Here is a 25,944-nt window from a genome sequence, read left to right as displayed (position 1 = left end):
TTGCGGCTCAAAGTTTAAACTCATGAGAACCACTGTAAATGTACAAAAACTAAATGATACAAAAATGCTATGAATCTTGACGAAAATTTGCTCATGTGAACTTTAACCTCTGAAAATATCAAAACTATTGCCACAGTATTTTTGGATTTTATGGACATTAAGACTTTATTACCATACAGTGCTCTCACAAGTTTACATCCCCTAAGCAAGGTTATTTTAGTTGATGAGAACTAATGAAATAACTAAAACTAAAATAAAATAAAAAATTCCGTTAACGAAATAAAATAAAAACAAAAATGCATTTTAAAAACGAAAACTAACTGGAACTTTACATTGACAAAACTAACTAAAACTAACTATCAAAAATGTCAATCGTTTTAGTCTTTGGTAATTAATTTAATTCATGAGCTTTTGAGGTTTATTTTAAATATATTTATTTTTACTATTAATAAGGACGTTTGAAAATGTGTCACGCAGAAGCGACGTCATCTGGCAGCAGCCAATAGAAAAGCACCTTCAGATGACGTCACTCCACAGGCGACAGTTTTGCATGCTTGACTTTTTGTTCCAGTGGCTCGCTTCGCCTGCTTTTTCATTTAATTCAGCCAAAATACGACGCTTGGTGAGAAATACATTACTTTTATTTTCATTTTACCATGCTGTTTATTAAATATTGCACACAAGTAATACACTAATACTGAAACGAACTAAAACTAAACTAAAATTAAGCATTTTTTAAATGACAAAAACTAATTAAAACTAACTCATTATTAAAAACAAAACTCAAAACGAAATAAAAACTAACTAAAATGAAAATTTCAAAACTATAATTACCCCCTCCCCCTAAGGTATGTAAACGTCCACGTACAAATTGTATTTTGCTTGCCACGTAGTCGCTGTCGACCGTTTAGATGTGTGTACAGTCGGGCCGGTGATGAGCCAGCTTTGGACTCTTTGCATAAATTAGCATGTGAACAGGCCGTGGCTGAAAAGCGTCTGGGCCGTTCATTATCGCCCCCGATTCCACTTTGGCCCAATTCGTGGCGACAGTAGTGATTGAAATGTTTTGGCTGCGGCGGGACGCGCTCGTTGTTGTTGCGGGAGGCGGGGCACTGAGAAAGTAATGGCACAAGGTCATGAGAGAGTGGTCACGCCATGATTGAGATGTCGAATTCATTAGAAGGTAAAAAACTAAAGATGGATGTTTAACTTTGCAAAGAAATGAAGCAGCTTGCCACCTGATATCCATCCATCCATTTTCTGTACTTCTCATTATGGATGGCAGTCAAAGTGCTCCAAAATGGTTGCCGATATAGGAAACTGCTTCAAAAAACGCTGGACAATAAAATTGCGCAGAACTGTGGAGGCTGGACTGATTACTGGAGAGATGTTGAATGGCTTTTTTAAGGACTACCGTGGTGCCTTTGGGCAAGGCCTTCTGTTGTTGTCATTTTAAAAAGATAGCTGCTGCTTCTTCTTCTTCTTCTTCTTCTTCTTCTTCTTGGATGGACATAAACTCCTGCAGACCAGATGCTGACTAAAGCACCGGTCCATTGTGTGGACTTTCCCCGAGCAAGTGTCAGCTTCAGACGTTACGAGGAGCATCTGGCAGCCTTATTGTGCGCCCTCGTTCCCCTCGTAGCCCTTCTTCCAACCCTTTATTTTGCCTCATTGACATGCAGCCTGGCATGCGGACAACGTGCCGGTTTCTTGGCACCACACGACCTCAAGAGAACCAAGAAAACCTTTTGCTTGTTTTTTTTTTTTTTTTTTAAGAGAGTAGAGTCGAGTCCATCTCGGGGTTTCAAACTTAATTGAATGTGGAGGCCGCTGGAGATCTGGATGTGTTTGTGCCGTATTAAGTAGTCCGCAAAGAAAGGGGTTCAGAACTGGGGGGTCTGAGCTATCGTAGCTCTGACCGTAAGTGATTAAAAACACATACAAAAATATCCAAGGCAAAACATGTTTTTTTTTTTTTTTTTTTGTTTGTTTTTTTTTTTTTTTTAAAGATGGTGGCAGAACTAAAATTCAACTTTGATGTCAAGTAAGGGGGTCGCAAAATACCATACTGGGGGCCGCAAGTTTTATAAACTCGGTTTAAGGGGTTTTACATTATTTTCCATGAAAGTAGCCTAGCTAACAAACATTTAAAGTACCTGTTTTTTTTTTTCCACTTTCCTACAAAAGTTTCTTTTTTTTTCTTTTCTTTTTTTTTTGGTGCTTTAAGTTATAATGAATAACCGTTCCCCCAAACAAACGTCACAAGTTTCAATTTTGTAGAAGATATAACCTTCACCTTCTCTTTTTAAGCTACATTATAATCATTCCTGCTACCCCAGAATGCGGGTAAAGTGGTACATTCCAGTCCGTTTAATCGCTCGTCTTTCATATCATTCTCCTGGAACTATAGCCTCATAAATAACATGTCATGGACAAAATCTAACACAACAATTTTTTTTTTTCCATTTTAGAGAGAAATTTTGTATTTTTGTTGTTGCCTGTCTCCATAAAACTGAACTTTTCCCCAACCTAGAATATAAATGGTACAGTCCCATCCATGTAAATGTTCTCCATGAAGCAAAAGTAGCCTGTTGAAAGAGAAATGTTATTTTTCAGTTAGAATGGACCTGTTTTTCCTGTTGCTGAATGTAGATGTATGAATTTTTCAGCATGAATTTAATTGCTAACTAATACAGGACTGTCTCAGAAAATTAGAATATTGTGATAAAGTCCATTATTTTCTGTAATGCAATTAAATAAGCAAAAATGCCATACATTCTGGATTTATTACAAATCAACTGAAATATTGCAAGCCTTTGATTATTTTAATATTGCTGATTATGGCTTACAGCTTAAGAAAACTCAAATATCCTATCTCAAAATATGAGAATATTTCCTCAGACCAAGTAAAAAAAAAAAGCCATAATCATTGGCATTTTTGCTTATTTAATTGCATTCCAGAAAATAATGGACTTGATCACAATATTCTAATATTTTGAGACAGTCCTGTATGCAAACCAAAAAAGTATTTTGTTACTTTTATGAGAGGAATCCATTTTATGTTTAAAGCAGAATGATAGAGTCCAGTCCCATATGTAACCAGAAACTAGCCTGCTAGCTAACAGACGTACAAACACAAAAATGGTGTGCAATGAGTTTTGTAACTTTTATTCGAGTAATTCATATTGCGTTTCCTATCTCAGAATTCTAAATGGTATGACCGAGTGAAGCTTGTTCCTTATTTTCTCTGTTTTTTTTTTTTTGTGTTGATATATAATGAACATTTCATAAGTGAAAATGTTTCACCAAGGAATCGGATTACATCGAAAAAAAAAGTTTTTTTTTTTTTTTTAGTGTTTTAATTTCGGAAATGATCTTGTGATGTTAGACTTGCAGGAAATCGGCTGAGGTTAAGACAAATGTGCAAACATTAAAAGGACATCTGGACCATCCAGATGTTAATCTCAAGATGGATTTCACATGACTAAGTACACACACAAACACACAGCGAGAACTTCACCCCACCTCCTCCTTTCTACATTTGGTAATTGGTTGCTCATTGCTGCAACTGTTTCAAGTGGTCGTCGTTTCGGAGCGGCTCGATCCGAGAAGGCCGATCAAATGCTGTTTATAGGCCCTAACGCAGCGGCGCTAACAAACAGGAAGAGCCGTGTGTGCGTGTGCGTGTGCGTGTTTGTGTGTATCATGTGATATAAACCCAAAAAAGAGACTTTGATCCCGGCGGTCTCAGGTTAGTGACGTGGGAAGCTGTTCGCACCAGATGAAGACAATCAAATTGACCATCCTGAATGTCACCTTCGACACAAATACTGGACATATTGTTTTTTTGTGTGCATGTGTGTGAGTTTTTTTTTACATTTTTTATTTTTTTTAAGACACATACAGTAGGAGCTGCTGCAATCTACATTGCATTGCAAGTCCCTTCATGCAGCAAACAAGGATTTCTGGTTCTATCTGGATCGGGTTCATGTGGGTTTGGAAGCACAACCACTGCATTTGCACACTGCTATGAAAAATTAACTTTATTAGGATTTTAAGAACAGCTCAAGGCGGCATTTTTACTTCTTTGTGGTACGCGATACATGTACAGTGTACTGTATATATTGCAATTTTGTGTGACGCTGATTTGAAACATACGTATAGTTCATTGTAGTTTGGTAAAACCCAACAACAACCTTTTTTTTTTTTTCCCCTTCAATGCTATCGCTAGTTATTTGACAAATTAGTATGACAAAAATGCCAATATGTCTTTTAGTGTCACTTATAATTATTTTATTTCCTGATATATAACTTAGTATTGTGTGCGACACTTAAAGGTTTATGTACCTCTACATATATTAAATGTTTTACATTGGTCATTATGATAAAAGTTGTCATTATAAAAGTCACTATGGCTAACAATTGAACTAATTTATTAAATATTAAAAATGTCAATAATTCACCTTCTATCTAAACTAGCAGCGCGGAATATTTTCATAAGTATTGTCGACACGCTGTCCCTTTCTATTTGATGCTGTAAGCTGTTAAATCAGTTCTTTACAATTATTATTATTATTTTGCCTCCTCCCCAGGAAGCAGAAAATATTTCACGCCTGTCAACTCTCCACTAAGACTATAAATATCATTTGTGATCTGTCTATGCAACTGTTTTAAGTACACTTTTGCAGAGGAACTCGTACTCATTGTGCCCTCTCTGATAAAGACAGTGTCACTGCCACCTACTGTAGTGGATGTGCAATTACACTTTTTTTTTTAATTTTTAGTACGGCCGGAAAAAAAAAAAAAAATGTTAACAAAGATACCATGAAGCTTAAATATTTGACTTATTGTAGAGGCATTTATGTTGGAGTGCATGACGACGGCAATACCCACTTTAATATTACCACTTGAATAATATTATTGATTATTATTATGTCTGGCTATACACTGCATGGTGCAAGTGAAGTAACACAATTCCAAACAGTTTCGGATTTGCGGTATTGTTGTGTAAGTTAAAAAAAATGATGTATTGGATATCTAGATTGAAATCGGGCCTCTTCCAAATGTGGCTCCAAATCTGATACGTCTCGCGTATTTGCCAATGCGGGTGCAGCGTAAATGCACAGATGGAATATACCCTTGTCAACGCCAGCTTGACGGAATATTCGGATCGTCTGTCCAAACAACGCAAATAAACACGTTGGAAAACACCAGCTGCAAATTTCAACTGATTTCAAACCCATTTCAACAATGTATTGATTTATTACTGAATTCACTTATTTACTTACCTACTTATGATCTTACTATTTATTTTATTTACTTAATTACTTACCTACATATATTTATTTTGTACTTTTTATTAAATTCAATCCAAATTCAATTATTAAATTAAATATTTATTATTTTTGTAAACACTATAAATAGAATTGAGTCCAACTGCAGCAAAAACAGATTGAAAATTAAATACGGTCTAAATATGCTACATTAGAGGTGCACCTATTATTAAATAAACAAAAAGTTTTTGCTGATGGTGGCCTGTTGATTAACGTGGAGGTTACTCTCATTGGAATCAAGGTGGGGAGTGTATTCCATGCAGTTTCTGCTCATTTGAGTTGCTTCTTGCATTCCGTAAATATAAACGCATCCATATGGGATATGTCTCACTTGATGTGTACAGATATATCCATTACATCCGAATTGGCCACGATGCCAACCTAAGGCACCACGCAGCTTTCAGCCCGGACAATTTAGGTCTATTACACATCAAAAATTCATCTGACGATTTTCACGTAAATAATGCGTCAAAGCACTGTTTCAGCTCCCGTTTCCAAAGCTGAGCATGCCGTCCACAAATAATTAAACTTCTTTCCCCCTCTCAAAACATCACATAGGACAAAGTCCCAGCTTGTCGGAAACGTGAGGGCAGCCATTAGTACGGAGCGGGCGCATTGTTTTCGCTGCAAATCGAGCACTGCGGTTAAAAGATGTGACAAGAGAAATCTCGAAATGCACATAAAAGCAAAAATAGGAAATACTTGCAGGTGAGCGTATAGAAAAATGAGGCCACGATGTCGCAGAACTCAAAAGAAGGCGGGAAGGAATGCTTTTACACTTTCGGGCTGTGAGATGATAAAAGAAGACGAGTGGTGGAAGCCGTGCCCGTCTTCTTCTTCTTCTCTTTTTCCTGCCGCTTGTGTGAGGAGGGAAGAAGTCGTCAAAGTATCGCAAGACGGCTCGCGTTGCACCCTCATAGCGGATGCTATCCCCCGAGCGAGTGAGCCACTTCAAAAGGGGTCTCGGCTTAGGGCCGTGGTGTCCTCACAAAGACGTCTCGTTTGTTTGCGGGATTACAGGATCGAGCAGGACCGGGAAAGGCGGCTTAAAAGAATCCAAAGTGAGTACTTACAGGCGGACTTGAAGCGGTGCCAACACGGTTTGACGGCGTTCCGGATGAAGCCGTCCAAACGGTTTCCCGACGCGTTTGGCTGCAAACGACTTGTTCCTCGCTAAGCCTTTTGTCAGCACTTGGCAACCTTCCCAGGTAGTCCATGCCTGGCGGATCCCATTCTTGGCTGCTCGTCTTTTTTTAGTCGTCCCGCACCTGCCTGGGTGTTTTTTTTTTTTTTGCCCAAGGTTTCCTGCCAGCGGAGTCAATCGAGGACAATGGTGAACCTTTTAATCCACCAAGATCTTACGGGAGAGAAGTAGGAGCAATGCAAACATGCATTAAAAAAAAGAAAAAAAGAAAAGAAAAACCTTCGAAGACTCCGTTTTAATCGGAAGTGTGTCCACCATGTGTCACTCGTCTTTCCTCAGGCGATATCCAAGACAGCTTTCTCTGTGACGTCAGCATATAAAATCCTCCCTTCGTCCTCAAATGATTCACTCTCTCTTTTTTTTTTTTTTTTTAACCACAGAAAGAAAGAGAGGAGCAAAATCCCCCCTCTCTCACAAGCCTGGGCTCTGTGTCTTTTTGCCTTCCTGCTGGCGAAGGCTCGGCTTGTAAAAGTTGCGCTGCGAGGGTTTGGGCCAGCCTCCGTTGGCAGCCGTTCAACAGATCGCTGCTTATTTAGGAGAAACAGGGGTGACGAGGCAGCTCCTCTCTCTTGCTTGCTCTCCAGTCCTCCTTTTTTTTTTCTTCTCTCTCTCTTGGGGATGCCGGGAAGTGACAATTCGCTCTCGGGGACTTTGTGACGGAGCGTCAGCGGTAAAAGGAAGTACGCACGACGAGCTCGGCTTCCTGGCGGGCGTCACCTTTGCGTCTCGTCTTGGGCCTTGTTTCCGGGCTGCCCGGCCTTCATTTTTGTAGCCGCCGGTTAGCAACTGCATCAAGTATACAAAAACATAATAAAACAGCATGCATGTTCACAGGAAGTCGAATTGTGACAAAGATCAGGTGTGCGCACCCTTTCTGTGGGCATGCTGGTAGTTAGCCAGGATGCTAGCAAGTTTAGCGTAGACTGAACTAGTCTTCCATTTACCAATCATGAACCTGCTCCAGGTTTTTGGAGCGCTACCTACCCTGAACAGGAAAATGGATGGATGGACTCTTACATTTTATTTTTGCGTTGTCAAGCCCCCAAAACCCCGTCACCGTCCCAACGAAAAGCCCGTCTGATAGAATACTTTCGAGCTTTTACCCGCTTTTGTCCTCATATAAACGGGCCCTTGGAAAAGCAGATCTAAGCCAAACAAAAATGCCCACAAAAGAAAGCGGGATGTAGCAATTTGACCAAACAAAACCGCTAACAGCGCTACGTTCCTCCTTAAGCATCTTGTACATAAATGGATACCACCGGAGTCTGTTTAGAATCGAAGCCTGCAGCAATCACAGGAGATCCAAATCTTTTTTTTTTTTTTTTTGTTTTGTTCACAAAAACAGGTCAATAAGGACAAGCAAAGCATGTAATATGTTTCATTACGACAGAAATGCTTTCGCTATTGTTCCAAAAACAAGAAACAGCCGTCGCTAACGTGCGTTCAGCACACACAGATTTCGCTGGAGCCTCAAAGGGGAACTTTTCGGTTCGCCAAGCCAACACTGATGGTCCACTGAAGACCAGATGAGACAAACAGAAACATGAGAACACATCTGCCACCGCCGCACAAAAACGACCTTTTATGTGCAGTGGCAGGAACTCGCTGAGTGAGGTTATGTGAGGGTGAAGTTTGTATGCGACTATATCAGAGTGTCAACAGGATGTATGGGATATATACAACTGATGCACTCTCGGTCGCTTTGATGGTATTTCATGAGCTGAAGCCAATCTCAGCTGATTTGGGGCTCGAGAAGCACATCGATCTCCTGCATAGCCTCTCGTGTCCGTTATCTTTCCGCCATATAAACCGTGTGCTTCTCCAGAGCTCAATTTAAAGGGAATGAGAGGAGCTGCATCCATTGTTTGACGGTAATTACAGTAATACTGTATATTATGTGGCATTTAGCAGCCAGGAGACAACATTGCGTTGGCTTGTCAAGTCTTGTCTCGCACATTCTCTGCTGCCCGGGCATGTTTCCCATTCAAACAAGCCTCCTCTTTGGATATACTGTCGATTCAGCAAACATGGATACTTCCTGTTGCGTGTTTATTGTTTGTCTTCACTGCCTGCAAGTTGATGATTCACCGCAAACTTACAGTGCAAGCCAGGTAATGTCCTTGCCAGTTTCTTTTTGACCAGTGGGCCGCTCCTCATAATCACAGCAGTTTTGACTTGGTGACCTAATTAAGTGGTTATAGCTGCCGTCGGGTCATATTTCTAACACACACAAAAAAAAAAAAAAAACAGCTGACACGTGCTTTGTTTCCCCTTAAGGAAGGGCTGTGGAAAATTCAGACTTTCAGAATTCAATTCAATTCAGAATTTGAATTTGAGTACAGTATAGATTAACCAGCCACGTTATACAAAAAATAAAAAATAAAATAAAGACTATGAAATTATGAATCCGTAAGAACATGAAATTGCAGTACTGGGCCTCATTTTGCCCAGTTACTTCCTCCTGTTTAATTTTTCTTCTTGTTTAAAAACCATGTCTCTTGGGCTACAGCAGCATCTAGTGGACAAAAGAGCCTATTACACTTTTTCTATTTCTAAGAGAAGTGGCATGTTTGTTTTACACTTTAAAAGAGAACAGATGCAGCAGCAAGTGGAATGTTTTCATGTTTGATTTCTGTATTTTCCAGATAAATGTATTAGTTTTGGGCCACAATAAAAACAAAATAAACTTCACCATGTATTATGGCTCTATAGGAGCATTTCAATAAATTAGGATATTGTGTCAAACTGGCCAAACCACCAACTGCCAAAGAATTAGCTCCGCCCCAACAAAGTAGACAAATCACGCTATCAAATATCAATCATCACTGATGCATTTTTTTTTTTGCTGGCAGTGTTCTACCTCTATTACTTTCCTGTATTCCAGTGAAGTAGCAAGGGTAAAGTGTCTCAACAGTGCTCCCTGCTGCTCAACTGCTCGACATGCCTCACAAATTCCTCCCACGAGCAACAATTTCGTTTTGTTCTCCTCCCATTTAGCAAACAGAGCTAATGCTCGCAGATGGTGAGTGGCTGATTAACGTAATCCAGAATGAAGGGTTGGGGTGGGGGGTGATGCTCTTCAAGGCCAGGTCATGTGACTCCCCTGTTGATGTTTATGGTGGAGCCTCTCACCGGTGTTCATTTTGAGTCCTTACACATCGGCCATGTCGGGCCAGCGTCAGACCGTGAGAGAGGCCTGGACACATGACAGGTATGTTAACATTAAAGAATTCATATTCCTTTGCATACACGTGGGGAAATATTATTTGATTTGTAGGTTTCCTCACTCACCAGGAAAGTCATTAATTTGATTGTTTATTGAATTCGATAATAGCCACGCAAAATGACCATCGATTGGCCTCTGTTTGGAGGAGGCCAAAGAAAATGTTGGTAACACACTGCAAAGTTGCATATTCAGCATGGGATCAAATAATAATACCCTCAACTGTACGCACCCCCCACCCCTTTTTTTTTATTTTTTTATTCCCACTCATTGGCAATTAAATCACACCACTTTCCAAAAGAACTCGCCAAGTGATGTTAAACCAATAAGCGGCAGAGGGAAATCTTTTCCTGCCGTTGCCACGCAAAGCGAATTACAGAACCTGCTCTAGTTTCATACGCTCACGTGGTCATTGAAAGGCCACAGAGCGAGAAAGTAACACTTGGCGTCGACATCATGATCTGCAAAAAAATGACATTTGTTGAACTTGACATAGTGAAATGTTAGGAGAACACTTAGTTTGGCGTATGGGCCAAACTACAACCCGTTGATTTGTTTTTTTCATGTAACGTTTCACAGGTGTTTGTTGCCTTTCACTGTAGTTTCATGTGTTTTCCCACCAAAAAAAACAAAAACAAAAAACACTGGGGGTTAGAGGAATGGGTGCAAAAAAAATAAAAAATAAAAATAAGTTAGATGAACTGCATTAAATAAATAAACACGAAACAAGGTAATTAAAAGTTTAATTAAATATGCATAGCAAGTGGTCATAGTAAAAATAAATTAATCCGAATAATAAATACTGAATATGTTCAATAAATTTATTATTTCAGGTTACTCTATGTTTCCGATTTCATTCATAATGGATTAGGGCCTCTACACGCAAATCTCATATAATTTAAAATGTCATTCAGTAATTTTAGAAATAGACAAAAATGCCATTCAATAATTTTAAATAATAAATGAACTAAATAAAATTAGGTGTATAAATATTGAATATGTCGCATTGTATTTCGTAAATTGAATCAATGGAAAACATTATTTTGGACTTAGGTAAGCTAATTTTCACTTAAATTAATGAATACAAATGAATCATACTTTGTTTTAACACTAACCTTCTTTGTAATCTGTCCTTACAACAGCGGTCTGGAGGAGGACAATTGTGTGGCATCCCCACACGTGTACACGAAGGTAAATATCCATTTATCCCACATTTCCTTTGCAACGTGGGTTGGTTGCCAGCCAATTACTGCACATACATACGACATACAACAATTCACACGGACCGTTTAGAACACTGGTGTCCAAGCTAACGCCTGCGGGGCCATTTGTGGCCCGCTGTACATGTTTTTTTAGTGGCCCGCAGGGGGTAGAAATGCTAACCACTAGGTCACCGTGCTGCCTGTGATAAACAAAACCATCCTCTTCCCTCCGCCCTTCCTCCCCCGCCGCCGGGCCTGCTTGGTCTTACCCGTTGACGTGTTCCTACACAGCAGATGGCTTTACACATAAATCCTATTAACAACTTTTTGCCCATGGTGATGTGCTGAACACAGGGCGCTTTCTCGCTCTTCATCATCTCCGCCGAGGAGCCTGTTTTTTGTGTGTTTTTTTTGGGTTATTGGATTTTCTAACATTGCTCAAGAAGCCGTCAAGAGGCCGCAACATGTCTGCAGAAAAGGTGAAGGTACGTTTAAGACCGCAAATCAACAGTTTAGAAAATTGAGCTTCCTTTAGATGACTTTCTGGCAGTGATGCAGAATGCTAACCTCACCACAGACAGTTAGTAGTACTCTATTAGACCGGGTTTGGTGGTCGACTGCAGCATAGCTAGGATCATATCTGTATTTGAATGTTGGTAACCTCTGACTGAGTACACAGTCCAAATTTGATTAACATATCACATCAATTATTATTATATTATTGTATTACAAACTACTGTATTACTTGTTTTTTGTGGTCAAAGGTTTTTGTGATCTAAAAAAAAGACCAAGATAAATCATGTAAAAAAAAAAAAAAAAAAATCACCATTAATGTTACCTACAACCTATTATATGTAAACCAATTTTAAAAAGGAAAAGTAAACAACGTAGTCAAGGGGAGATAATTAGGAACAATTGCAAAGAGCAGTCAATGTTGGTGCAAAACAAAAAGTAAAGCAAAATGTCACGAAAAGCCTACTAGAACATCTGATCTTTAAATGGTGGCATGTGTGTGCTCACTGCCATTTAACTTTGAATGTGATTGGCTCACTCTGAACACATTCTCAGTCACAAGAGGGTGTGCACACTTGTGCAACCAAAATCTGTTGTTTACTTCCCCTCTCAAAAAAACAAAATAATATATATATATTTTTTCCCTAACAAAATCTGGCATTTGAACAGGGGTGTGCAGACTTTTTATACCCACTCTTTGAAGTGAACCATTGAAAAAGTTTTTATCTTGTTAAGGAACTGGTGTGTTTACCTTTGCCTTTGAATTTCATCAATAAAAAATCCGTCATGACAGCTGGTCAGGTCCTCTGTGGTAACGCGGTCGAGTGTTGGATCGCGCGAGGGTTGGCGTAAGCCTGACGCGTCTATGCAGGATGTCTCGTAATCTAACAGGATTACGTCCACTGACCTCCTTTCCCGTGACGACTCGTTTCTCACCACGGAGACGTTTGCTTCACGGTTTTCATTCGTTCACATTTGGGGCAAAGTCGCATCATGCAAAGTGGGCCAATGATTTACTGGCATTTGCGATTGAGTGTAAAACCAGTTCAAGTGATAATTCAATTTCCACGCTAATATTTGAGGACAACGTTAAGGATATCAACACAGCTTCTCGCGTCAGTTGACCGTATAATCACAATCATTTGACTTGTGGGGTTGATGATGTCACTTTTTTTCCCCCTCTTGCATTCCCGGATCTGGTTGTTTTATTGGTGAGTTAATATCACAATACAATTGCATATATGTTAGTTTTCTATCATTATTATAATGTTGTTGTTTTTTTACGTATTCATTTTTTAATTTAATTTTATACACATTGTAAATTAAATTAAATCGATTGTCTCATTATGTTGTTGTTATAAGGGCTGGGTGATCAATACTAATTTTCTGAATCGATTCAATTTCGATTCACAAAAGTTCAGTTCAATTCAATTTGGATTATTTCCCCAGATTTGATTCAATTTAATCAATTCAATCCATTATTGATTAACACATACATCTATGGAACGTCAGTTCAACTCCACAAACAATATACAATATTGGGCTGAGTAAAGGAAAATCAATTTGATATTGATTAATTGCTATTTTTAAACCCAGCCCTATTTTTACAACAAATTGTTTTTTATTTGGAGATTTTTTGGGCAGGCTGTTTCTTCATTCATTTCTTTTTGTTAATGTACAACAGAAAAATCCACTAAAAAGAAGACGAAGAAGAAGAAGGACGAAGCCAACAGCACAAGTGAGGCCAAGCTGAACGGCAGCGAGGCCAAGATCAAAAAGATCAAAATCAAAAAGAACGAGGAGGCCTCTGAGGAGATTCCTGTTTTGCAAAGTAAAGGAAAAAAAAAAAAAAACTTTTTTAGGGGGGTGGAGATGAGCAAGCATTCTTAACTTTTTGTGTCTGACATCATTGCAGATGACAAAAAGCTGAAGAAAAAGAAACTCGACAAGAATAAAGAACTAGACAAAGAAAAGGAAAAAGAGAAAGAGACAAAAAAGAAAGCCAAAAGTGCCCCCAAAAAGAAGAAAGGTAACGCAGTCGTTGCTTTGAATGTGCTTTGCAGCTCAACAAATCATTTAATTTATCTGATCAACATCAACAGGGTCAGTAACAGACGAAGACGAGGAAGAGGAGGAGGAGGAGGACACCGCTAAAAAGAAAAGCAAGAAGAAGACAACCAAAGACAGCTCGCCGTCCCCAAGCGTCACCAAAGAAAAGAAATCCAAATCCAAAGGTACCCGTAAAAAAAAACTTCTTAACGTGACCTCACAGCTGACGAGCTGTTAATAGGATTACCGTACATGACTTGATTGCGTAACGGCGATGGGGGGAGGGGACACAAATACCACGCTTGACATGGCCCCTCTTGTGGAGAATAGATTGAAAATATTTTCACAGTCAAGTTGCGACTGAAATATGTGGCATTCTATACAAAGGGACATAGTAACTGTATAATATATCCAAAATACTTGACCCCCCCATGACCTGCGTAAGCATGATAACTGCATAAGCTTAATACACCAACATGATGACCTTATGACCAAACCCAAAACACAATCATAGCAATTAAACTTGTTTTTTGTTTTTTTTTGTTTTGTTTTTTTAACACTTGAGCTGCTGTTCATATCCCAAATTTTAGCTTGCGCCACAAAGCAAAAAAGGATCAACCAAGCGACATCGTTTAACTGTATTAGTAATACAATACAATACAATATTCCTGTTGTTATTGTTGTTATGATATACTATTATTCCAATATAATACAATATTGTAATGATGCTTTACGTCTTGAACATCTGCTGGCCGCCAGCGAATATCTGCAAGTCATATCAGACGTGACAAAGCGCTCCGTCAGCTCTTTTTCTCTGCCTCGGCCTCTTAAACGTTTTAGCTGCAGAAGGAAAAGACCTACATTAACTCATTTGACAGATGTGAGAGACTCCTGCTGAAGCGCTCTCTCACAAAAAAACAAAAAACAAAAAAACACCTGGAAAGAAAGCCAGGATCACATGCTCAAATGTTATTCGTGCTCCAAATCTGTCCTCATCTTTGTTAACCGATATGCTTAAAAATCATCCAGGATTTTAAAAGCCTCAGTCAGCATTTTGAACTCCTATGTTATATATATACATACATATATATATATATATATATATATATATATATATATATATATATATATATATATATATATATATATATATATATATATATAAATATAAAAGTCAGTTGAAAAGGGACATTTATGGAAATTGACTTTTTTTTTTTTTTTTAATTGCTGGTATACCAATCGGCGCGTCTCTGGCAGGGCCGTTTCTAGCTTCATGGGGGCCCTAGACAAGATTCTGTTTGGGGGCCCCTAGTTTGCCAAACTACAATGAAGAGATTCCTAACCCTTTCGATGGTCTCCTAAGATACCACAATCTATTACAGGACATTTTAATCATCCTCAGGTAAGACTACACATAGAGCTTGGGGGCCCCCTGGTGGCTTGGAGGCCATAAGCAGCAGCCTATTTCACCTATAGTCAAAATCGGCTATGATCTCTGGAGCGCCTGCCCACCCAAAGTGAAAAGAAATTAAACAACCAGCTAAATCTCCTTTTAGTTTGAAAACAGCAGAGGCCTCAGAATTGAACCATGTGGAACACCATACGTTCTGTTATACATGTGAATTCATACTTGCACATATTCGTCCCACCAACTTTCATTTTTGCTCGACATAGTATGAAACGATAACAGTAATAAAGAAATGACCCGATTTACTATCATAACAGCCACACGTTTACTGAGCGCACCAAATTCCCAGCAGCACAGATAGGCCAAGCAATGTAGATTTATTTATTAAAAAACAAAACAAAAGTATATTATGGTCACCCTCGTTCATTAAAACATGTCTTAATTGTTCTTTTCCTTTAATTCCTCAGATGAGAAAGATTCCGATGTAAAGGAGAAGAAGTCAAAATCAAAAGAGAAAGACAAAAAGAAGGAAGCAGCGTCTCTGTTTCAGATAAACAACGACAAAGACTCCAAGAGCAAAAAGAAAGGTGATTAAAAAAAGCGATTACAAAAACACGCCCGGTGATTTACCGTGACTGACAGCTGACAGACATTCGCTTTGCTGCTCAAGGTGTCAATTACCCTCATTTGTGTCCTTAATTACACCCCACCAAAGCAGCCGCCAAATCGGAAAGCGACGACAGCGGAGAAGAGAGCAAGTCGACCAAGTCGAAAAAGAAGTCGGCCGCCAGCTCCACGTCGTCTTTGTTCCAAACGTCAGGAGACAAAAACAAAGAAAAGAAGACGAAGAAGAAAGGCAAGGTTTCCGCACGCTTGCTCCACCTTTTCAACCGCTGGCACCAACTCAAAAATGACTTCTATGATTTTTTTTTTCAGCAAAGGCAGAAGAGAGCGATGAATCCGAATCAGAAAAAGAAGAAAAATCAAAAAAGAAAAAAGGAAAAGGAAAGAAGAAGAAGGTATCAAAAAATATTAAAATGGGGTACACACGTACCGATTTTCAACATTTTAACCGATTGTTTTCCTCACATTGCAATCATGGAGTCGACTTTAACCACCACATGAGAATTTGCAATCATGAATATTGAACATGTTTAACATTTAGGATTGTCTGCCCTGAGTGGATAGGGAGTAAAAGATCACTCCTAACACGCCACACAACGCAGGATAATCATTTCTCAAATTCTGCCTGATTATCGGTATGTGTGCACTCCGCTTAAGGTTGGGTTCACATTTAGGATTTGATAATCTGGTCGGGAGTGAAGTATAACAACGATAGACAAGATAGTGTACGTTTGGTTCGGTTAGCTTCAGGTAGGCATAAATATTTATTACATTAGAAGTGTTACCTTTAAATTTTACGGAAGAGGAGTAGAAGATGACGAGGGTCAGTTAAGAAAAGAAAAAGGTTGCAAGATTCTCACTTTTATCTCAAAATTCTGACTTTAAAGAGAGTATCGTGAGATTAAAGTCAGAATTCGGAGAATCGTCAGAGTTGATTCTCTGAATTTTGACTTTAAAGTGAGAATTCTGAGATGTTGTCATACAAATCACGAAAAAGAAGATATTTCCGCTTTCTGTGGGCCCAGAATGCCAATACTAAAAACAATGTTTTTCTCTGTTCCAAAAACTCAAAAGAAGCACACTAGTGTCCAGTGATGGGAAAATAGTGCAGATGTAGAAATTGAGTCAGTAACTCATCTTAAACTGTATGAGATCACATTTCTGACAAGGCGGAAATTCATCCGACGTTCTTTCGATCGGCCGGGAGCCGCCAATCGTTCTAACGATGCCTGGCCAAGTTAAAAATTGGCACTGAAATCAAAATGACTCAGCCAGTTTGCACTGTCTGTGCCTAGCTTTAGCATGTACGCTAACATTTGTGTCATTGGACACGGACAAAACATTTCTCTCAATCTGAGGTCTGGATTAAAATACCAGAAATCAGAGTGACTTTCTGTCCAGCATGGAAACTCGTCACTCGTCCTGTCATGACAGACTTGTCCACCGAATTGGGTGTCATGGAAAGCGCGCGACACGAGAGCAATCGTCCCATAGTTGATTAAAACACACGTGACAAGTGTGAACGCATCCGCGGGGAGCCTTGAATGTCCTTTTTCTGCTTGGCACTTTCATGAATCTTTTGCGAGCAGGCGAGAGCGCCGTCACCTGAGATTGAGTTTGACAACTTGGAAACGTTTGTGATGGAGCCGGCGCCTCAAGGCGCGACCGTCAAATGTCGAGTGACTCGAGACCAGCGGGGGATGGATAAGAGCATGTACCCGATTTACTACCTTCATCTGGACAACGACAAGAAGGTCGGTTGGAGTTTTGATTCCTTTATCAAAATGTTATCAATATTAGTTCACATGTCTATCACCACCAACTTGTACGCCTTTCCACAAGTAAAGCCCTGGCTGCAGTGTCCAGTTTGGGGGCGTGGCTCAAAGTGGGGTGGACTTAACCATTTGACTCCACCCACATAGATTATTACCTTCTAAGCGCGTTCTTCTCTTTTTTTGTGCGTTTTTGTAAACTATTTCCTTGGCATACTTATTTTTCAAACACTTTTTTTTTAAAACATCGAAAATTACAAACTAACCAAAACCCAAATCCTAAATGCAACGATGCAGGGAGTTCGCCATCTGCTGGGGACATTTAGTACTGCATCCATCCTACTCATTTGTATGTGGAGGACATCTTTTGACCACAACTTTTGAACCAAATGGCCTAGACCACATGTGTCGAGATCCGGTGCTCGAAGGGCCGCAGTCCTGCAGGTTTTGGATATTTCCCTTCTTCAACACAGTTGATTCATGATCAGCTCATCAGCAAGCTCGGCAGAAGCCTGATGACGGGCCTGTTAATTGGAATCAGCTGCACTTCGAGTAGGGAAATCTATAAAACCTGCAGGACTCCGACTCTAGAGGACCGCAGTTCGCCAACCCTGGCTCTACGACTGTTTGTTCACCAAGAATGTACCTCAAAATGGCCGTTTCGACCACTTCCATTAAACGGTTTAGTAAGCTCCGCCCCGAATGACTGAGGGGTTTAATTTTTCGATGCATCATAAGTCATAAGGTGGCGCATCATTAAATGTAGGGATTGGCGAGTAGCGATACCAGGTATCGGTATCGGGCCGATACCAGCCTTTTTTCAAGTACTCGCAGACAAGTACAAGCGAGCGATGGCAGAGGGGGAAGACTTTAAGTGAGTCCTCCTTGCCTGTAACTGGCGCTAGCTTGCAGCAGTTTTTCACCAAAACTTCACCGGTTTGGAAATACTTCAAAATTGTGAATCTTAAACTAAAAGGGCATTTTTGTGTTTTATTTTGAGCGTTAAGACTATTGAAGAGTGACTGTGCTGTTTTTTTGTTTTGTTTTTTGTTTGTCAAAATTAACGGAAATATATTTGTTTAAAAATATCTTTTAGTGATTTTTTTTTATTTGTCAAAATGTACTACTGGTATCGGCAGTTGGTATCGGTATCGGTGAGTACTGAGGGTCTGAGTATCGGTATCGGTCTGAAAAAAAGTGGTATCGAACATCCCTAATTAAATGTGCAAATTTTGTTTAACAAAAAGGTTAAAACCATTCTGTTAAATAAAAAAAGGCACTGAGAATCTGCGTGGGCGGAGTCAAATGTTTAGGTCCACCCCATGTTAAGCCACACGTTTGTTCTCATGACATTACGAGTACGCAAGTTATGTCTAATGATGTGTTTTTAAATTGTTAAAAGCCACAATGCTACAATAACAACAACATCTATTTTACATTTCTTTGTAGACGTTTCTGTTGGCGGGCAGGAAAAGAAAGAAAAGCGCAACCTCCAATTATCTCATCTCCATAGACGCTACGGATTTGTCAAGAGGTGGCGATAACTTTGTAGGAAAGCTGAGGTATGACGGATATTCATTCAAGGCTGGATTTTTACTGCAGGTCCAAGCAGTCAAATCCACATAACAATGTAGATATATAATATTTTACATAACACTGCCCCTAAAATAATGCATGCACAGCCATTAATGTCTGGCACAGGAATCCTTGTGACTTGAACTACGCAGTGCAAATCCAGCTCACAATGTGCAGTCAATATTGATTCAACATCTGCTTTTTCACGTGTTGTCCAGGTCAAATTTAATGGGCACCAAGTTTACTGTTTTTGACAACGCTCTAAATCCCGAAAAAGCCCTTCCGGACATGTCCAACGCGCGGCAGGAGTTGGCAGCCATCATCTACGTAAGTCATTCCAAATCTTGAAAAAAAATGTTGTCACGCTGAAATTGAATTGAAGCATCTCTACCGCCATGCATCAGGAAACAAATGTTTTGGGGATGAAAGGGCCCAGAAGGATGTCGGTCATCATTCCAGGCATGGACAAGGACAACGAGCGAGTACCGCTCCGACCCAGAAATGTGAGTATAACGGAGAACAGCTCAGAGCTGCAGATTGACGAGCAAAAAAAAAAAAAAGGCTCTCTTTTCGTGCCCAGTGCAAGTCCGGCACGAAGCACAGCGGAAATTTGCGCAGGGGCGGGCTAGACTTTGCTTTGATATTTTTGCAGACAAATACAAATACATATCAAATCTTCCCAGGACTACGACGGCCTGTTGATACGACACCAAAATAGAAGGATGGAGAATCTGATTGAGCTTCACAATAAGACGCCCGTGTGGAACGAAGAAACGGCCTCGCACGTGCTCAACTTCAACGGCCGGGTCACCCAGGCCTCCATCAAGAATTTCCAGATCGTCCACAGCAAAGATTGTGAGTCTGTAAACACTCACCGTTCCTAATATATTACCTAACATATGGTCAAAACCAAAGATGCTAAAGCTAGCCAAGAGAATACAGATAATCTAGCTCTAATCTAGCCCGCTTAACAATTGCAACTACCAATTAAAGTATGCATTGTAGGTACAGGTATTAGCCAAACCTCCCAACAAACTTTGAGCAGATTTGGTTACTTTTGGTCCATTTGTCTATCTTGTCTTGTAGTGGACTACATTGTGATGCAGTTTGGCCGAATAGCCGACGACATTTTCACGCTGGACTACAAGTACCCCATGTGCGCAGTGCAGGCCTTCGCCATCGCACTCTCTAGCTTCGATGGGAAAATCGCATGCGAATGAGTCCAACCTTTTTCCACTGCGAGGGTCTCATGTGATAAACGCGCACAACACGCACCCATCAGAACAAACCAGGCCTTTGGAAACGCCGCCAAACGTTCTGTCTTGACGACGTGCGCTGGTAACAAATGACAGCTGAGTGAATGTGACGATACCTGCTGCTTTTCCGAGGCGTGTTGTACTTGTTCCCGCCCTGCAAGATGGGCTCAATCTGTCCTTTGATCCACCTTGGCACCGGGAGAGTCTCCTTTCGTTTCTAATTGAAAGTAGTGGAAACATTTTGTGTCGGTTGGCATGTCACTTTGACAATTACCATCATGGGAACGTTCACCGCCAGCAACATCATGGCACTATTTATTTTATTTTATTTTTTTATTTTATTTATTTATTTATTTATTTTGTTCACCGTTGTAAATTTGTAGCAGGCTAATTTAAACTAGAATTAAATGAAATTGGGATTCATAAAAGTGCTGATATCTTACAGACAAAAAAAAAACCTGTTAAAACCAGTACTGTATTTAAACAAATGTGCAGATCATGTATCTTGAGGTTTTTTATTTTTTATTTATTTTTTTAAGCTGGAATATATCAGAAAATGCAAATGAAACCAAAAAATGAAAAATTTGTAACTACGGTGGATATAAAAAGTCTACACCCCCCTGTTCAAATGCCAAGAGAATCCCAAAAAGAACAGCTGCACTTTTTTGAGGCACTTGAAATGTTGGCAGGTCAAGTGCTGACTGACATTCAACATGAATTTGATTAGTTAATTATGAATATTCCACTTACAAGAGGGTGTGCAATCACATTATCCCCGTTATTTAGTTTTACCTCCCCTTTTACAAACTTTTTTTTTCTATTGAGCTGTACAGGTTACAGGTCACATTAATAGTGGGGAAAAAAATGTAAAATTATTTATCATGATCTCATTTTTTTTTTTGTATTAAAAAATTAATGGTTTCATTAATTTAATTTATAATTTCTTATTTCCCCCCCCCCACTATCATCAGTACAATTAAATTTATAGCATATAAAAAATAACAAATCACAAATGTTAATATTTAGTATTTTTCTTTTTTTTTCTTTCTTTCTAGTGTCTGATTGAAGATTTTTTTGTTCACAATGTATTTGTTTCCATTTTGTAGTCTTCTCTGACAGTGTTTCCCAACCATTATTGAGACAAGGTGCATTCGAAATCACAAGCACGCCATCAAACAGCATGATCGCAAACGTTCTTAAAATAACGATGATCTCGTCCCAATTTACGCAGCAATGGACGTGAAATCTGCTCCTCTTTAGATAAACACAAAGCTATTCTGTTGTGTGAATAGCAACGGGTGGATACACATCTTATATCACAACTTCTGCCGTCTTATTTAATTGTTCCGATGGTCACTGTACGTCACTAGCAAAAATAGATGAACAAAGATACATGAGTTGTAATAAATAAATACCGTTTTTTTTTTTTTTTTGACATGTTAAATTTATATGAAGTTTTTACAGATATCTTTTAGCGTCAAGCCGGCGGCTTGCAGATCATCTGACAGCTTTGAGTCGCCCCGAAGCTGCGCTCCGAATGAAAAACCTGTTTGAGGTGACAGCTCGCAGGCTTAAGTGAGTGAAAGGTGTGCATTCTGCCTCAACCTGCTCAGGCAGTTGTCCATACTCGCAGGTTAAATGAAGCCTTAAGCTGCCGCCTTTTCAGGATGGATGCGTTTCCTCGCTGAGACCTCCAGCAAAAAAAAAAAAAAAAAAAAGTCATTTCCCTCTTTTAGATGTCCATCAGTTTATCTGTGTAGCTTATTTGTCCAGGTTGTGGATGCACGCATTCCTTCAGAAATGCCTGCAACCATGTTGTTGACCAATAGAAGGAGCTGTTGCCGGAGGGAAATGTCTGCAATGGCTGCAGTGGCCCCCCCAGCAAACCACAGACTGACATTTAGATTATTCCACTAAATACAATAAATTTATTGCTTTTTGTAATTGATGCTTTTTAACAGATAACCTCTAAAAACTCAGAACACTTCTGTCTCAAAACTTATTTCTCCATTAAAATGAATGGAAATGCCATTAATCCGTTCAACAGCCGTTAAAACACCAACAAAACATTTTATAATACGATTAATATTCAGAAAAAAAGACACTATAGTACTCTTTATCATAATAACATGCTATAATAGCATAAGTTAATAGATTGTAAAGATTGAAACAGTTTATGCAACTTGAATTTGTGAATTTGTTGTGCGGCTCTTTCTGGTGTACACACTTTAGCCACCAGGTGGCAAAACAGCACGGACGGACAGACAGACAGGTAAGAGAGACCGAAATCAGGACTTTGGTGACAGGTTGGACATTTTTAGCTATTGTTAATATTAATGAGCACATTATGGTGACAGGTTGGACATTTTTAGCTATTGTTAATATTTAATGAGCACATTATGGCTCTTCGTGTGGCAAGCTGACTGTGTACTGTTTAACAAATATATCCAGAATTTTCCCGAACGTCTTATTGCGATTGATATTATATGACAGAGTGGACAATTGAATCTTGACAATGTCCAACTTTAAAATACACATAATGTCACAAAAAATTAATAAACAAGTGCAATTGACTTATACGGCAACTATCCACTATTTCCGCCTCCATTGGAGAAAGGCAAAATGCTGGTCGAAATGCCGCTGAAAACATCAGACAGCTTCTTAAAGCGGCAGTTACCCTATCATGACAGGGTGGACAACGTTTTCTGAGACATATGAAAAATGTTCAATATGATTAGGAAAATAGAATGTACCGTGCATGATCAAACTAACTTTTTTTTTTTTTGCAACAAATAACTTGTTGACAAGTTATTAAACTGGTATGTGTACAAATGTTTGGCCACTGATAAATGAGTGACCTGTCTTAGGAGTTTTTTTGAGTTACAAGTTCGGCCATTTTGTTTTGCTTTGACTTGTGAGCAAAATTTGAGATGCAAATGACCTACCGGCATCAAACCATTACGATTTGACATTTGTCTGTGTGGAAAGAGAGTTGGTTGGTGGCCGACAACATGCACAGTTTAATATTTGATGACAGGGGTCACCGAGTTCACTTACAGTAGTTGTGAAAGTCTTCGTTTGTGTTGCGTGGCTTTATTGTACTGCCCCCTTGTGGCCAATTGGCACACACCATAAGTAGTTACGCAGTAACTGGTTATTTGTAACGAAGTCTGTGCATTTTGTTTTTGGTTATTCCAGTCCTCACCACAGCATTTGTAGGATAGCCGAGTCCCGCCCCGAACTTTGTTGATTGACGTTCACCAATGGCTCCTCCGCAGCCTTCTGTTTTTTTTTTTTTTTCTTCTCCTCTGCCTCTCTCTCTCTCTCCCTCTCCCTCCCCCCTTCGCCTTCCAGTGTAGTGCGTTGATTTCATACCAAAGTCATACTTAACATTCCACTTATACTGTCAAACCTCCGGAGAAAATATTCGGGCAAAACACAGGCGCCAGAATTGGCCCAAAAAGTCGGCATCTTGAGCAAGTTTGTGTGGCGGGAAGAGCGATTTGTAACAAGGTAAGTTTCACGCAAAAAAAAAAAAATGTTGCTTTTACCACCCAGGCTTCTTTTTTTTTTCTTCTCGCCTCCACGCTCACTCGCTCGCTCGCTCGCTGCTCTCCCTTCGTGAAGTTTTCGGATCATTGTCATTTTTGACATTTTTCCGCGGAGCGGGAGGGAAGGGAAGGGAAGGGAAGGAAGGAAGGAAACGCGCTGGTGTTGTTTAGACGGTACTGTTGGACTCCTTATACCGGAGAGAGGGATGTCTTCGGCGGGGACGACGCGCCGACGAGCTGGGGGGACGAAAAGCGACCCGCAAAAAAAGCTCCGTGATGGTGTTTTGACAGCGAACAATCGCACCGATGCGTGTGCTTTTGTGTGTGTGTGTCGTTCCACGCAGCGCTTCCGACAGGCAAGCAGAACAAGAACCGTTTTGGAGCGATTATATAGTGGACTGGTTGAGTCTGGTTCGGAACTCTGCATTTGCTGAGGTAAGAGAAACTTTACGATTGTCTGAAGCTTGGCATGTGGAAGTAGAAGACCTATCTATCTATCTATCTATCTATCTATCTATCTATCTATCTATCTATCTATCTATCTGTCTGTCTGTCTGCCAATCTGTTGGTCAAGTCCAATTTGAAAATGTTTGATTGTGTTTAATTGGGATTCCATCCATCCATCCATTTTCTTGACCGCTTATTCCTCACAAGGGTCGCGGGGGCTGCTGGCGCCTATCTCAGCTGGCTCTGGGCAGTAGGCAGGGGACACCCTGGACTGGTTGCCAACCAATCGCAGGGCGTAATTGGGATTGGTACTGTTAAATTCAAATGGGGTCAGATATGGATTGAATTTGGTTTAAAGAAACAGACCAAATCAGATATGATTTAACAAGTGTTGAGGGACCTGAGGACATTAATGGGATTGCTGGTGCGAAATTCAAATGGGATCAGATCTGGATTTGAATTTTGTCTCATGAAACAGTTTCCGCCTATCTGTCGAGCCGTCAAGGGATTTGTCTGTCTTATCTATTTGAGAACATTAGTTATGAATTCAAATTAGTGTTGTCCCACTTAGAATTAAATAAAATTTTGATCGAATCCAGAGTGGATTTGGTTTCACTTTACAGCTTGTGAAACTCACATTTTGCACAAATCAGTATTATTAAACCGATTATTAGTTCCTTCTAATGGTAAACAGGTTCGTCAGTGTTAAATAAAAATTGGATCAGATCTGGTTTGAATTTGGTTTCATGATATAACTTCTGACCCCATACATTTTGTCTGAATCCAATATGATTTAACTGTGGTTTAAGGGCCTTACAGTTGTGTTTGGGATTGTTGGTATTGAATTCAAATTGGATCAGTGTCAGACCTGGATACAGTGTAAATAACTAATTTTGTCGATGTGTTTATCTTGAGAACTGCACTGTTGAATTCAGATGGTGGTTTTAATTTCATTAAAATTTAAATTCAAATTGGATCAAATCTTGAGTGAATTTGGTTCGAAGTTACACCTCGTGAAACCCAGACTTTGTCCGACCTAAACAGATAATATTGAACAGTACTTTATGTGAATTAAGATTTAATAGAAGTGTAAATGCTTGATCATCTATCTATCTATCTATCTATCTATCTATCTATCTATCTATCTATCTATCTATCTATCTATCTATCTATCTATCTATCTATCTCACTAACACCACATAGTGTTAATTATTGTGCCCCAACGTAACTGTTTGTACGTTTTTTTTTCTCCCCCTAAATTGGTACTTGTGTGTTCCCAAGCTGTAAAAGTGTCAAAAATGTTTCAGGGTCAAGCGTGCAAAAAGAGGCACGTTTGAGGGTACCACCCAGTGACAAGTACTCAAGCTAATTATATAACAAGAGACTGCCGCTTCAGCCTATAGCAACTTGTTGCTTTTTGTGTTGTTGCCTCCTCTTTGACACCAGCCAAATGTTTAACCCGGATGCTTTTTTATTTTTTTTTATTTTTATTTTTTTCTCTCTCTCTCTCTACTCGTTTTGAAGCTGAAATCACAGGTTTGACTCAAACGATAGAATGCAGTCTGTCAGGTTGGCAGCGGATGAGCAGAAGAACCTGTTAATGTTTCGGTTTGGGTGCCTCATTGTTGCAAACTAATTATCTTGTCACCTTGTCATTTTTAGTTAGTTGGTTTGTTGATTGATTACAAAAATACATATACTGTTATTTACAGGCATTTTATTCTGCTGTTTCACTTTTTTTTTTAAACTTTATTTTTCTATTTTATTCTCTTCCTCTGCATGTTTAT

General features: G+C 39.5%; 2 protein-coding genes across 8 annotated transcripts in view; both read left to right on the top strand.

Moving 5' to 3' along the window:
• The first annotated feature begins 521 nt into the window (after positions 1-521).
• Positions 522-25,944, top strand: part of tead3b (TEA domain family member 3 b) — a 64,501-nt gene continuing 39,078 nt past the window's right edge. Inside the window, exons 1-2 of the mRNA XM_077531031.1 lie at positions 522-622; positions 10,903-10,951. Coding sequence (XP_077387157.1) covers positions 551-622; positions 10,903-10,951 — 121 coding nt within the window. The 5' untranslated portion in view covers positions 522-550. The remainder of the gene's footprint in view (positions 623-10,902; positions 10,952-25,944) is intronic.
• LOC144024581 (tubby-related protein 3-like) lies at positions 9,662-22,205 on the top strand. Of its 7 annotated transcripts, none has more exons than XM_077531025.1 (14): positions 9,662-9,748; positions 10,903-10,951; positions 13,177-13,306; positions 13,391-13,504; positions 13,578-13,709; positions 15,400-15,519; positions 15,651-15,788; positions 15,869-15,951; positions 17,146-17,310; positions 18,778-18,890; positions 19,122-19,230; positions 19,308-19,406; positions 19,587-19,758; positions 19,990-22,205. In XM_077531025.1, the coding sequence occupies exons 1-14, from the start codon at positions 9,702-9,704 to the stop codon at positions 20,121-20,123; spliced, it is 1,605 nt and encodes a 534-aa protein (XP_077387151.1). In that variant the 5' UTR covers positions 9,662-9,701; the 3' UTR covers positions 20,124-22,205. The 7 variants fall into 7 exon arrangements, with proteins under 7 accessions (XP_077387151.1, XP_077387152.1, XP_077387149.1 ...); XM_077531026.1 differs by having other exon boundaries at positions 15,651-15,793; positions 15,874-15,951; XM_077531023.1 differs by having other exon boundaries at positions 15,648-15,793; positions 15,874-15,951.

Source organism: Festucalex cinctus, chromosome 8 (genome assembly GCF_051991245.1).
Source record: "Festucalex cinctus isolate MCC-2025b chromosome 8, RoL_Fcin_1.0, whole genome shotgun sequence".
NCBI lineage: Eukaryota > Metazoa > Chordata > Actinopteri > Syngnathiformes > Syngnathidae > Festucalex > Festucalex cinctus.
Note: the sequence above shows the minus strand (reverse complement) of the source record. Positions and strands in the feature narration are given on the sequence as shown.